The sequence below is a fragment of the Rhamphochromis longiceps genome, linkage group LG4 (genome assembly GCF_057381845.1).
Source record: "Rhamphochromis longiceps isolate RC_006_pf linkage group LG4, R_longiceps_female_GT1.1, whole genome shotgun sequence".
In the NCBI taxonomy this organism is placed as follows: Eukaryota; Metazoa; Chordata; class Actinopteri; order Cichliformes; family Cichlidae; genus Rhamphochromis; species Rhamphochromis longiceps.
The window spans coordinates 5,351,859-5,365,771 of record NC_140560.1 but is presented as its reverse complement, the minus strand read 5'-3'; the positions used below and the strand labels follow the sequence as shown (position 1 = coordinate 5,365,771).

At 39.7% G+C, this 13,913-nt stretch overlaps 1 protein-coding gene across 1 annotated transcript in view; it reads left to right on the top strand.

Annotated features, from left to right (window-relative positions):
• Window positions 1–13,913, top strand: part of tanc2a (tetratricopeptide repeat, ankyrin repeat and coiled-coil containing 2a) — a 57,058-nt gene that overhangs the window by 9,253 nt on the left and 33,892 nt on the right. The window contains exons 2-3 of the mRNA XM_085402996.1: window positions 11,392–11,504; window positions 11,787–11,888. Coding sequence (XP_085259122.1) covers window positions 11,444–11,504; window positions 11,787–11,888 — 163 coding nt within the window. The 5' untranslated portion in view covers window positions 11,392–11,443. The remainder of the gene's footprint in view (window positions 1–11,391; window positions 11,505–11,786; window positions 11,889–13,913) is intronic.

The following is a 13,913-nucleotide window of genomic DNA, read 5'->3' as shown; positions in this document are numbered from 1 at the left end:
ATCACTGTGTTTTAGTTACCTTCCTTTTAGATTAGCAAAGCTGCGACACCAAGAGTGCAGTGGGTCAGCAACGATCCTCAGTAGTGGCTCTCTGGTTTATGACAACGGGAAAAGTTACACAGAGAAACAATCTCTCTAGCGGTCTCTCTAGTCTCTATAAAAGAAAAAAAAACTGCTCTCCACCATGTCAACAGCATAATGCTGTAAAGTAAATTTAACAAAATAAATTTGGCAATGAAGGAATTCTTTGTACTATATGTGCAAAGAGTCAAGAGTCTTTATGATAAAATATGACAGATTCAACTTATGATGTAGAGACAAACAGAAATAAAGGGTTATCTACAATACAAGTACAGTTTAAATAAAGACCTATTCACTACATTTCAAATAAAGGCATTTTAGCTGAGTAATTAGTTGTTTTTGTTTTGTTTAAAGCAGCCATAAATTGAATTCTTGATTTACTACTTTACTGTATTCATCCATAGTACCACTGTAGCTCTCTCTGAGCACAAATGTGGTTAGACAGAAAATGTGCAGTTATCTAAAGTAAATCCAGACCATCAGCCACATGTAGCTAAAGGCACACACTTTATTTAGTGTTTGTAAATGTCATCAATATGGTCACCCTGGTTATACTTAAAAAGTGTATCGGGCAGTAATTGAGTCTTTTATCTGTGCTGTCTGTTCATGTGCTTTGTGTCAGTGTATTTCTGGCCCTAAATGTGCTTGCTTGACAGTAGCAAAGATTTTTGTACCAAAGTGTGCTAGTATAACGGCACCAAGGTATTTCTGTCCTTACATCTGGTAGCATGATGGTATATAGCTCATATGGAAATATGCTAGCTAACATATTTCCATGCATAAATGTGGTAGCACGATAAAGAACATAACTACTCAATGTTAAACTTAAATATTTGATAGCGCAAAATAAAGTAAAACCAAAAACAAGCGACACTACTTAATAGTAAGTTATTAAAATATGTTCATATTACTTGATTCCAACTATCAGTTATAGTCTTCGTTCTGTAAGCTGTTAGACATGAATGTATGTGAGTTTGTTAACTGACAACAATACAAGTAACGGAGGGCAAAATTTTTCTTTACACTGGTGTGAACGCACCATTACATGGATGATAGATGGGTGGGATAATAATATGTAACACTTTAGGGTTTTAGGGTGTTTGTTTGGCATCAACAGGTAGCTGTGCTCTACAGCAGTATGCATAGCACCAGCTTTTTCAGGCGCACATTTCATCTGTTCGTGAATGCAACTATCTAATCAGCCAATCACATGGCAGAAAGCAACTGCATTTAGGCAGGTAACCATTTTGAATGTGAAAGAAAGATGATTGACGTGATTGTGAACGTGGCATGGTTTTTGGTGTCAGTTGGGCTGAGCAGCTGACCTGCCCATCAGAAAGTGCTGATCGACTGGGATTTCTCTACACTCCCATTTCTAAGGTTTACAGAGAAAACAGTGACTGACAACAATGTGATGTTAATGTTAGAGGTTTAATAAGAATTGGCAGATTGCTTTGAGCTGATGTGGATGATGTTTTAGTGGCACATTTGGGCCCGTTAGTATTTGAGCGGTATTTAATCGCAGCAGCCTACCTGAGTATTTTTCATTCCCATAAGACCAGAGTGTTCCCGTCTTCCAATGGCTGATTTGACCACGATAATGCACCATGTCACAAAAGCTGAAATCATTCCAAACTGGTTTCTTGAACTTTACAGTGAGTTCACTCCACAGTCACCAGGTCTACATCCAATAGAGCACCTTTGGTGTGTTGTGGTGGTAGGAGATTGGCATCATAGGCGTGCATGCTGACAAATCTGCAGCATCTGCGTGACATGTCAACATGAACCAAAATCTCTGAGGAGTGTTTCCAATACCGTGTTGAATCTACACCATGAAGAGTTCAGGGAGTTTTAAAGGCAAAAGCGTACTAGCAGAGTGTACCTACTAAAGTGTTTGGTGAGTGCATATATGAGCTGAGTTTCTGCAGCTCAGCCGGCTTCACTATTATGTATATTTTGTGCTACAGTTAAATCTGGAGAGAACTCTGTTTTTGTGACACACTCACTAAAAGTTCGAGGAAGTCAGATGGAGGAGGAACTCACGACAGATGGTGTGTTTGTGTGAAAGAGAGAGAGACATGCAAACAGCACGCTTATCTGTGGCTTTGGCACTCACATGAATGAGCTTCTCACCACGTCAGCACTGAGTCACGTTTACTGGCCTCCGTCTGATCAGAGTGACTCACATCAGATTCCTCGTTTCCCGCATGTCTCCTCAGTTCTGCATGTTTTCTGGTGTGTTTGTGGTGATGTAGAGTGCAGATTGTACACATTTGGACAGCAGCAACATTGTTTTGTTGTTCAGTCTCTCCTTCAACACAAAATTTCAAAGGTTGCTGGATACTGCAGCGAGTTTCTTGAACAACTTCCTGACATAATGAATGATCTGTCTTCAAAATGCATTAAATTGTGAATTCCTGTGTTGTTACATTAAATTTTTTTATATTAATGGTTAGCTTAAGTTTCCACTCACATAAGTGTTGTTTCTCAAGCACCACCACTGGATGTTTTTCACAGAAAAAAAATCTGTCGAAACTTACTCAGCCACTAACATTTTGTGGTTGCTAACTTTTGGGGGAGAAAAGTGTAGTCCCTATGGCAGTTAAAGAACACAACTGGTGAATGTCGGGCTGAAATGGCGCAGTTTATCACATTCAACCCCATAATTTTTATTCTTGTACTTTACTAGAGTAGCTTTGCATAATTTATAGTTTAAAATAATCCTTCTTTAGTTCATATCAGGCCTTGATGGAGCTTCTCAGTTCATTCACTGTCTGAAACAAGATATTTCAGCTTCTGACTGTTTAAGAGAACTTCCTGCTGATTGGCTGTCCCTTGGAAAAAAGAGCTGAGATACTCTCTCCTTATGACATCATACAGAGTCGAAAGAAGAAGAAGAAGCTGTTTACAGCAGTTTAAATATGAAGCTTTATCTTGCAGCTGGGACACACTTCGATTGTTTGATAAGAGGATCCACCACAGGAACTCTGTGACTGGAAATAAGAAAAAAAACACAACTTGTTCTGAGGCTGCTTGATTAAAGTAGAAATCATAATTAGGATCATTATGGTCAGTATTATTGATCATAATTATTTATGAAACTAACAATTATCTTGCTGTTATCAGTTATAAGTTAAAAATATCTCTTTTCATGTACATTTTTTATTTAAACTTTAAGAATAATTTGAATGAAAAAGTGTAGAAAAGAGAGAGTTTACATAAAGCCCATCTTACAATTACAACTGGCTTTACCTACTGCTCTGCTTCCACCGTGGGATGTCTGCGAGTGGAGACTGGGATTGAAGAGAGGCCGAAACAGCAGCCGACTCGGGGGGAGTCTGAGAGTAAAGCTAACAAATCTGGGTCTACATCTTCTAGCTTTCACAAGCTGCAGTGAAAGATCCCTGCCACCGCTCCTCCTTCATGGCCCATGCTCCAAGAATTCTGATAGTGTAGCTTGCTGCTGTTGATTCTGTCACTTATTCAATTATTGAATCATCTGCTAACAGGGACTTAGATGAGCTAGACCTAATGCATAATAGTTAACATTTGCCTGACAAAGAGCTAGGCTGGCACGTTGGCTATAAAAGCATTTTTACAGCTCATTCTGTTTACCCAGGTGGCCAAAATAATAGTTACTGTTGCTTTATGATTGTCTGAATCAGTGCACTGGTTTACCGTTCTTTCAGTTTGATAGAAGTACAAAACACAGGCTCCACAGCCTCCTTGTGTAACAAACCATGCGTGTAAGTAGACAAAGTTTATGTTAACTCACTTAACAGAAGTTTGTGTATTTTTCTCTCATTTTTGGCAATTTGATAAACAAAAGTGAGACCAAGCTTAAAAAAACGGATCTAAAATGCTTTTACTACAATCCTGGTGACTTTTCTTATGTGGTAAATACAAAAACATTTTTCTCATCAAACCCCTGTCTTCTCCTTTTGTTTCATTTGTGTACGTGAACATTTTTATGTTTGTTATTGCTTGCCTTCTCATTTTTCCATCTCAGGCAGACACAAAGGACTCGTGGTCTATTTTCCATTGTCTAATTTGTCTTCAGTGCATTTACATAAGAAGGCCAACATCTCTCATTTCCCAGACACATGCACTGTCATATTAATATATGTGCTGCAGTTCAGTCATGCGCGTGCTGTCGATTGGGGGGGTGTCTGGGTTTTTATTTTTTAGACTCAGTCCCGTCACTCCAGCTTACTTCCCTTCAAGGATTAACACACTGACACACATTACACACCCATGCAAGGCTGAGCTAGTCACTGCTGTGTGTGCATCATATCTAAAGAGCCAGTAGTCCTCTAGCTGCTGCAGCTAGAAGCTCTTTGTGGGATTCTTTCTCAGACATGGATTAGGCTTATTCCTAAACTCCCCTCGCAGATAGCCATGGGGTTTATTTGCTCAGGTTTTGAAATATCTGCTGCCAAGAGAGGTTGCACTGGGAATGAATGTTATGCTAAATTAATTTCAGCACTATGCTTTTCTTCAAGAATGAAATTAAACATTCGAAAGTGTTATTTACTGACAGCAGTGGCTTATCTGACTGCACACACATGTTCCTCATACACTCACTGAAGAAAGGTTCGTCCTTGTGGAGTCACTTCGCTCTCTTGCTCATAGTGCACCTGGTAGTAGCACCTGATCCACTCTCCCTTGGGCACACAAAAAACACACACAAAAAACACACACAAAAAACACACACACACACACACACTAAACACACACACACAAAGGAGAATGTTCCCAAGAGAAAACATAGTCAAACACAAAGGGAGAGGAAAAGAGGAAGAGGCTTGGACAGCATAGAGACTCTGCCACATTCTGCTCACAGTAATGATGATATGCTGAGTGGTTTCCTCATCCATCATGTACCTTTATGCACGCGTGTGTGTGAGTGTGTGTGTGTTTTTGTGTGTGTGTGTGTGTGTGTGTGTGTGTGTGTGTGTGTGTGTGTGTGTGTGTGTGTGTGTGTGTGTGTGTCTTTCCAGAAAAAACAGAAATCGAAACCATGGAATATGAGACTAACAGTAAAAGAAAAGAAGAAAAAAAGTGGAAATAAAAACAGCCGATGGAGAAAGAGCTGCTCAGACTCAAACTGGCAGCACAAGACTTCTTGTGATCACTTGGTAGTTTTGATGTTGTACAGCACACTACAGTTAACCATCCTGGTAAGACAATGACATAGCTTTTATTTTCGTAACACTATTCACCTTATCAGACATCTAGATTTCTTTGCTAATGTTATGCTCATATATTGTGACATAGCGTTCAACCAAAAATCAAACTTCAAATGTATCTATTTTACCTCCAGTCTGTAGTCCTGTTCATCTGTCTGTAATGTTTTGGAGTAATCTCAGCTTTGGAGATGTCAGCTATCTAGGTATCTGGCTTATTGTCATGGTCCTGCGGCCATGACTCAGTGACTTTGTGTTTGTGTTCCTTATTGTTATTATTCTCTTTATTATTCTTGGGCTGTTTTGGGATGGTTTGTGTTTTGGGATTTTAGATACTGGGTTTTGGGTTTGTGCTCCCTCTATTGGTCCCTGGTGTTAGTGTTCCCCTGTCTCGTCAGGTTAATCAGGTCCAGCTGTGTCTCCCACCTGTGTGTGATTTCCCAGTGTCTCTTTGTGTACTTTAGTGTGTGTTTTCCTCTGCTCCTCGTCGCGTCGTCTGTGTTCATACCTGGTGTAATCCCCTGCGTGCTCTCCCTGCTGTTCTCCCTTCATGCTCAGGTTTGCTATTTCTTTGTGTAGTTTCTCCCAGTTAGTTCGTCCTTAGTTCTGTTTGCCATCTCCACTTTATGTCTGGTATTGTTAATAAATCACCCTTCACGTCTGAATAAGTGCTGCATTTGAGTCCTCCTTCCACTCTTCACACGGCCGCTGCCCCGAACCGTGACACTTATTATGAATATAATGGAACTAAAGGGGCATGTGGCTCCACACAGTGTCTAAGTAGCAGTGTTGCTTGTGATCTTCTTGTGATTAAAATATTCCTGCCAATACGGCTGGGCCATATCATACCGTTCACGTTAATACCGGTATAATGTTGGGCAACGATAAGAAAATAAAATATCACGATAGAATATGGATAAAACGCGCATGCGCAGTGCTTTTGTTTTACACACATGGCGGAAAAAGCACGGCGGCGGCGATGGAGAATGAGAAGGGCGAAAGCGGATCGTTGAATGAAACGGATGAACCAGAGTTGGTTTGTTGTTGGTTTCTAAAACTGCTGCAACTTCAGTGGTGTGGAACTGGTTCAGCTTTCGTCCGTCAGATACACAACAAAGCACTATTTTTGGTAGAGCATGCTAGCGGGCCGTCGTTATTACCATGTTTTTTGGAAAATACGGCACACTTAAAATCAGTCCTTTGATTTTTCTGAAAATCGACAGCGTCCCTTATAATCCCGTGTGCCTTGTGTATGAATTCTGGTTGTGTTTACTGACCTCAAAACGATTTTATGTACACGGCGCTCGAAAATCTGTCAAATGTTTCAGTACGACTTTGCTAACCTACGAAGCCGCACCGCTTGATGGATTGCCGGAGCATTACGGCTATCGTAGGCGGAGCCTCGCGGGGTGATACATACTGTGCTTCAACATAATATTACCGTATTGTGTGTGTATAACTTCTTTAAGTTTTGTGGATATTATACATGGTTATGCTGAGGATATGTCGGCCAATTTCCACTGGAAATGCCTTTTGGTTAAACTGTCAGCGAGGAATTTGCATTTGCACTGTTAAATTTTTATATAACTTTAATGCACATAAAAAACAGCTGCTTGTTTAAGTGAAAATACATTGTTTTTTTTTGTTTTTTTGCACTAATAAAGTTGTGGAGTTGTAAAGTTTTTTGTCTCGTGTCAATTATATCGTCAGTTATATCATTATCGCAAATTTTCAAATGTATATCGTGATATATATTTTTGGTCTTATATTTGGACTTATGGTTGTCAGACATATCCAGTAAAAAGAAAACACGATAATGATAAATCATATAGAAACCTTATGCCATATGTCGTATTTCGAACTGGAATAAGCCAGCAGTAACATGACAGAAATTAGTGTGTGTGTAAAAGCCTAATTAATATGCACTGTTGCTGACACGAGTCACACTGGTAGTTTAATAAAGCTGAATGAGAGTACAGTTATTAAATTGCTGTGCTGTGAAAACATCAGTTTCCCAGTGGAAACTATATCTATGCTGCTGTTATCAGCAATGGTCAACAGAGGGGGCCAGAGGTCAGTGCTTCCTTAAACTGTTTAAACTGTAAACCCCTGGTGTGGTTTCAGTGCCAGTCCTAAAACTATTCAGTGCATGTTGTACATGGATTTTTTTCAGAGTGTAAATCCTGAAGCAGAGACATTTTCTTAGTAAAACAGTGAGGAAGCAATGCCACTGCGACTCGGGCTTCCTGTGTTATTTAAACGTCCCTCTTGCCATGTAGGCTCTCTCACACAAGACACAATTTGGTTTTGTTATGTAGCAATACTTTGAACCAACTGAGATTAACCCTGTGAGGTCTAAGTCAGCATTGGGTTCCCTAACTGTAACCCTAACTCTATGCTATCAGGAAATATAACTTTTGTTTTTATTTGCATTATTCTCCCACATTTTGGAAATCAGGGAACAAAGAAAATAATCCCTCTAACTGACATCACAAACTATTTAAATTTTTTACAAGGAAGTACATTTACTTTCCTCCACTCCACTTATTCATAGTACCGCATTTGTTTCTGTTTGCAGAGGTATTTGCCTAAAAACCGAACAGTATGTAGCTCGACGTAGATCACGCTCTGTGTAGATTGAGTGCTGATTGGAAGAAAAGTGAGCTGGAACAGGAAAGGGATCACCAGCAGAGTTCAGAACACAGGGAGAGCGAAAAGGCACGAGGCATGAGCTAAAATTGACAGCAGCACCGTGCACCACGCTTTGGCGTCATTTTGCCTTGGATACTCTCAATTTTTGAAACCAGCATGGCCAGTGTGGTCAGGTTAAAGATGTGCATGTACAATTGCGCCTGTATTTACCATTAATGATATATCAGTATAAGAGCTCAGAGATTCCCAGATTATACAGAGAGAAAAACAGCAGCATCTTGAAAAGATGAGTTTTTCAGAGTTTTTTCGGAGTGGCGATAATGTCATTCAGGAGAAGACCGAAGGGATTTCAGCTTCCCCCCACATTGATAGTGCAAACAACACTGTGTCGTCTGATGAAGTTACAGCTGGAACACAACAAAACTAATGCAGCGCGTATTCGCTACCACATGGCTAACCCCAAATCTGAAGTCAACACTAAAACACATCTTTTGTTCCCAGATGTCAGGTACCCATACGTGTAATCAAATCAGTGCCCTTGAAATGTAGAGTACATCTTCTTTATCTTCTTACCCCTCTGAGATCTAAGAAGTAGGTGGTAGCCCTAACCTATCCCTATATTTTGGAAAAATATAGTTAGAATGAATAAATTTTTTTTCCCTGCTGACTTAGGCGAACAGTTTAATAAAACACAAATGAGGTATTCATTAGATTGCCCAAGGTCGGTTAGGGTTTGACAGCTTAGACGTCACAAGGTTAAAGATGTGCATTTGCCATCTTCAGTTTTAGGATATATGTCAGAAATCTGTTTTTTAAATCAAACTATCTTTCAATTGAATAGTTTCACATATTTGTCCTGAGTGTCTTTCACGTTAAGTTAAAGTTGTGTAAAGTCTCATGGAGTTGCTTATTTGCTCAAAATCAATAACCTCACACTGACACAGTGACCCACATCTGAAGTTCTGTAGCCTTCATACGGCACAGATAAACCAGAGAAGCATACACCACCAGGCAAAAAGGGTTACATCAATATGAATTATCATTAGGGGATTGCTTAGCAACCGCAGATGGTTGCCTAGCAACAGCATTGCCAGGCAGCAGTATGGGTGTGTTCAAAAGTCACACTGTAGTAAAGCAAAAGAGCAAAGAAGGGAAATGTTGTGTGATGTGTGATTCTGTGTAGAATCAACTCTTAAATGTAATACAGCTTTTTAGTTTTCCATGGATAGACCCCACCTCCACCATCTTGGACTGCAGCTGCTGACAGTGGTCCTTGTTCAGCTTTGGAAATGTGCTCTGAAAAGACTGAATTCCCAACTAAAACTTGGAGGCTGGAGAGTAGAAAAAGGATTTTAGTCCGCAGCTACAGTCATAGACAGTGGTCATAAAGGTTCATAGAGGGTGCACCACACACAACCCTCTGCTAACACCAAAAGTGGGTTGGTGAGCTTATTGCTATAACACTAGCTAACTGGCCATGGTATATCTGTAACATACTTCTGGTTATTTCAGCACGTGTTTAGACCCCATTATGAGCAAATGACTGATTAGAATGAAGTTCTGAGCTCATATATGTTTAGCTGTGGGTCAGGAGGTAGAGCATACAGCTCCTTTGGTTTGTATATTTAAGTATCTTTAGGCGAGATGCTGAACCCCAAGTTGCCCCTGATGTATCCATTGGTCTGTGAATTCTCCAGGGGAATGTGTGAATGTTAACCCTATAATGCCATTTGTATCATATTTCCTACATTAGTTTCTGAGACCTCTATCTCATGAACATGATCAATACTTGCCATAATTTCAAAATGTTATGGACAAAACTCTTTTTTGTCTAAAATTAACATTGTTGTTAACAAAAAGTTGCCAAAAATGCCCAATGTATCAAATGCCATACAAAAAATATATAATAAATATTAGTGCTGTCAGCGTTAACGGGTTAACGCAGGCTGATCTGCATTAACGCGTTAAAACGGGCTAATTCGCGTTAATGAGTTAACGCAGATCAATCCATGTAAGGGGTTACTCAGCATCCAGCGTTAATGCAGCTTAAACATGTTAACGCCATCATCACGACTAATGCGATGAACAATTAACCCGTCTGGAGCGCAGACTGACTCAAAATCCCTGAAATGACTCTGCTAACGCATTTCAGGAAGTTTGTCCAACGTGTGTCCATTCTGCGCTCCAGATGGGTTGAGCCCTTTAAAAATTGTAATCGTGTTAATCGTGATGACAGCATTAATGCGTTAACACTGACAGCACTAATAAATATATAATAAAGATATACCATAAACAACATGCTATAGCAAATATATACATGATATAGCATTTTGTTATAAGGTTTATTAAACATCTCAGTTCCAAAAAAAACAGAATTTTCTGGCTGTTTTTTGATGGGTTGGGTCTTACGGGGTTAAGTCAAAATTGATAGTATGAATGTATGTGAATGAGGCATGTAGTAAGAAACTGAGTAATCAAACAGAAAAGAACGGGGCTGTGTAAGTAACAGTCCATTTATGTATGTATTAAAGCATCGCAGCGGTATGACGCCTTTGCTAGCTTCACAGAGCTTTCAACTGGATGTGATGAATCAACACATCTGACAAAAAAATGATGAGCTTAAATCCTCCCTTACTTTGCTGCAAAAGGTCTAGGCTGCTGGAGGATTCCCATGATGCACTGAGGCTATGACCACACTAGCCCGAAAACGCCGTCTCAGTGTGGACGGGAGGCCAAAACGGAGAGAAAACGATGCATTTTCAAACGAAAAGTGTGCCTGAGTGTTTCACTCACTATGTGTTTATACACCTCGTGTTATTATTAATCTCTGGTTCTCTTCCACAGCATTTCTTTGTCCTGTCTTCATCCACTCTTCCCTAGCCGATCACGGCAGACAGCCGCCCCTCCCTGAGGGTGGTTCTCCATGAGCCTTCTTCCTGTTAAAAGCCACCAAAGTTCTTCTAGAAACAAGTCATGCTCCTTTTTATAATGCCAGAATAAATGGAAATCTGATTCATCTTCTACCTGACAGAACCTATATAATGCACATAATCCTATAACAGATGTATTTCCTTATCCTTTTATTAGTCCTCCGTGCTTATCACTGATGCAATGCACAACAACAGAATTCTTACATATATTTCTATTCAGGATTCTCAGGCATTCAGGAGTGCCACGTCTCCTCCCTGTTTTCTGTTTCTGCCACCCAAGCTACATAAGTGTCCTTTCAGATACTCTGGGGACCTGCTGCTATTGATGTTATAGCACTATAGCAGTATACTGAGTTCGGTCAGAGACATTTACACAAGGAAATGACATTCACTGCAGATGATTAAACTGTTAGAGCAATGAGATTCTGTTAAGGAACACATATGGATCATAACATGACTGGACATAAGGAGTCAGCTGGAAAAGGAAGTGATTAGTTCTAATGGTTTACTGACACACTCTCTCTCTGTCTCCATCTCTGTAGGAGTGTTGACAGGAAGTGTGCTCATGTGTGTTTGCTGACATCGTGAGCAATCATGTTCCGGAACAGCCTGAAGATGCTACTGGGCGGCAAAGGTCGCAAGAACAATACCAGTGGTCAGTAAATTCATATTATATGTGTTTTTCACCCGTCGTTTTGTGCTCCGACCAGAAGCTGTGCCTCTAGTCTGTGTGTTTCAATGAAGCCATGTCATGGATGTGTAAATAGATAGATATGTTAATGCTATATTACACAAAATATTTTCGTCTAATATTGTTGTAAAACACGCAGATCATGGGTGGCTGTTTGTTTGGGCACATACAGATGAGTTCTTCTTATGTACACCACTGTTTCATGCAGCAGTGTCTCTCTCTTGCTCTTTGTCACTTTTCCAATAGGTAACACGGACTCAGAGGCATCAGAAGTCAGGATGATCGAAGGATTCACTCGTTCACTCCCCTCCTCTCCTCTCCTTAACCTTCGCCTGGGCAAGAGACCTGGTAGGACTGTCTATTTATCTCAGTGCGTGCTCAATGAAAGGTTTCTCCCACTGAAAACGTTACGTCCAGATGAACAGAATCAACCTTTTGGGGCTGTCTGTGTAGCTCAGTATGTTGGTCGATCACTCATGTTTAGTATTTGATTGTGTGACGTAGGGCTGGGCCATATTATACCGTTCACGGTAATACCGGTATAATGTTAGGCAACGATAGGAAAATGAAATATCGCGATAGAATGGGAGTAAAACGCGCATGCGCAGTGCCTTTGTTTTCATACGCACATGGCCGATTGTTGAGTGAAACAGATGAACCAGAATTGGTTTGTAAAAATGGTGCAACTTCCGTGATGTGGAACTGGTTTGGTGTTTGTCCGTCAGATACACAACAAAGCACATTTTTTTGCAGAACATGCAAGCGGCCGTTGTTATTGTCGTATTTGTCGGACTAAGATGCTCTTAAATCTGGGAGTAATCTGGGTCCTAAACTCCGTATGTTTCAGGTCAAACAACACTGCAGCATCACTTAGAGTTAAAAACTGTCTAAATTCTTTCATCTTTAATAAAACGATCAGCATTGCTGCTTTACCAGGTGTAACTATAAAGTTTAACTTCCAGGCATCCATGAAAACAAAAGTTATTACATTTAACGGAGTTAGAAGTTAGCAGGAAGCTAGCGGAAGTTAGCTCGCTAGTTTCGCTAGTTACCTAAGCATGATATAGCATGTTCTGACTGAGAGATTTCTGAAAAAAATCAAACGTACAGCTCTGCTATCACTTCCAACATAAATGAAGACAGGAAACTAAACAGCAGTGACGTTTGTAGGGTTACTGAAGTTGGGCTAGCTGCTATATAATGATGTGCTACGTGATCGCTAGCGACACAGCTATGTTAGCATAACATAAACAGTGAAGCTGGAGGACGAACACTAACACTTTTCCACTTATAAAAGTTAACGTGAAGGTTCTTCATGGTTAGAGACAAATGCAATCGCATGGCAGGATGCTGTAAACGGACCAAACTTCAGTCAGGAGAACAACTGAGATAATCCATCCACAATACGAGGTTAGTCATTAATATACTGCAACAACATGGGAATAGAGCAGCTGCCAGAGAATTCAACATTAATGAATCAATGGTACAGAAGTGGAGGAAGCAAGAAGAATGAGTTTAATAAAGTTTGATTTATCTGACTGCTTTGTTTCGCTTAATGTGCCTTATAATCCCATGCACCTTATGGTCCGAAAAATGCGTACTGCACACTGCAGTTTAATGTTGCAAAGCACCTCTTTTTAACTTCAGTGGATATTATACATGGTTATGCTCAGGATATGTCAGCCCATTTCTACTGGAAATGCCTTTTGGTTAAACTTTCAGCAAGGAATTTGCATTTGCACTGTTACATTTTTATAAAGCTTTAATGTACATAAAAACCAGCTTCTTGTTTAAGTGAAAATAAATGGAAGGTTGTCTTTTTGCGCTAGTAATGTTGTGGAGTTGTATTTTGTCTCGCATCAATTATATCGTCTGTTATATCGTTATCGCAAATTTTCAAATATATATCGTGATAAATATTTTTGGCCATATCGCCCTGCTCTAGTGTGACGTTTATGTGGTCTTATAAAAACAACAAGTAGTGCTGGAAATATGTGTGCAAATATTAGTCACAGTATCTGTGTATATATTTCTGCATCTTATAAATAGAACGTGATTGTAATTATTTGTTGACATTTTTATTTGCATTTAAAACGGTTGATAAAAAATATTTTTGTTGATATGGCATAGGACTCAGAAATAACTACCAGTAGTGATGGCTACTGTGATATTTTAAAACCAAAACTTTAAATTGTCTTTAAATATAATATATAAACTGTACTGCACTCCTTCCTTGATTTTCTTTGTTCCTGTGGCTTCTTCTCCCCGTAAATGCACTGATCCAATTCCTTTCCTGTTCTGATCCAATGTACATACCTTGATTTTATTTTACCTTACTAATGTGATACTCATGTTAACCATCTGAGGTCTAAA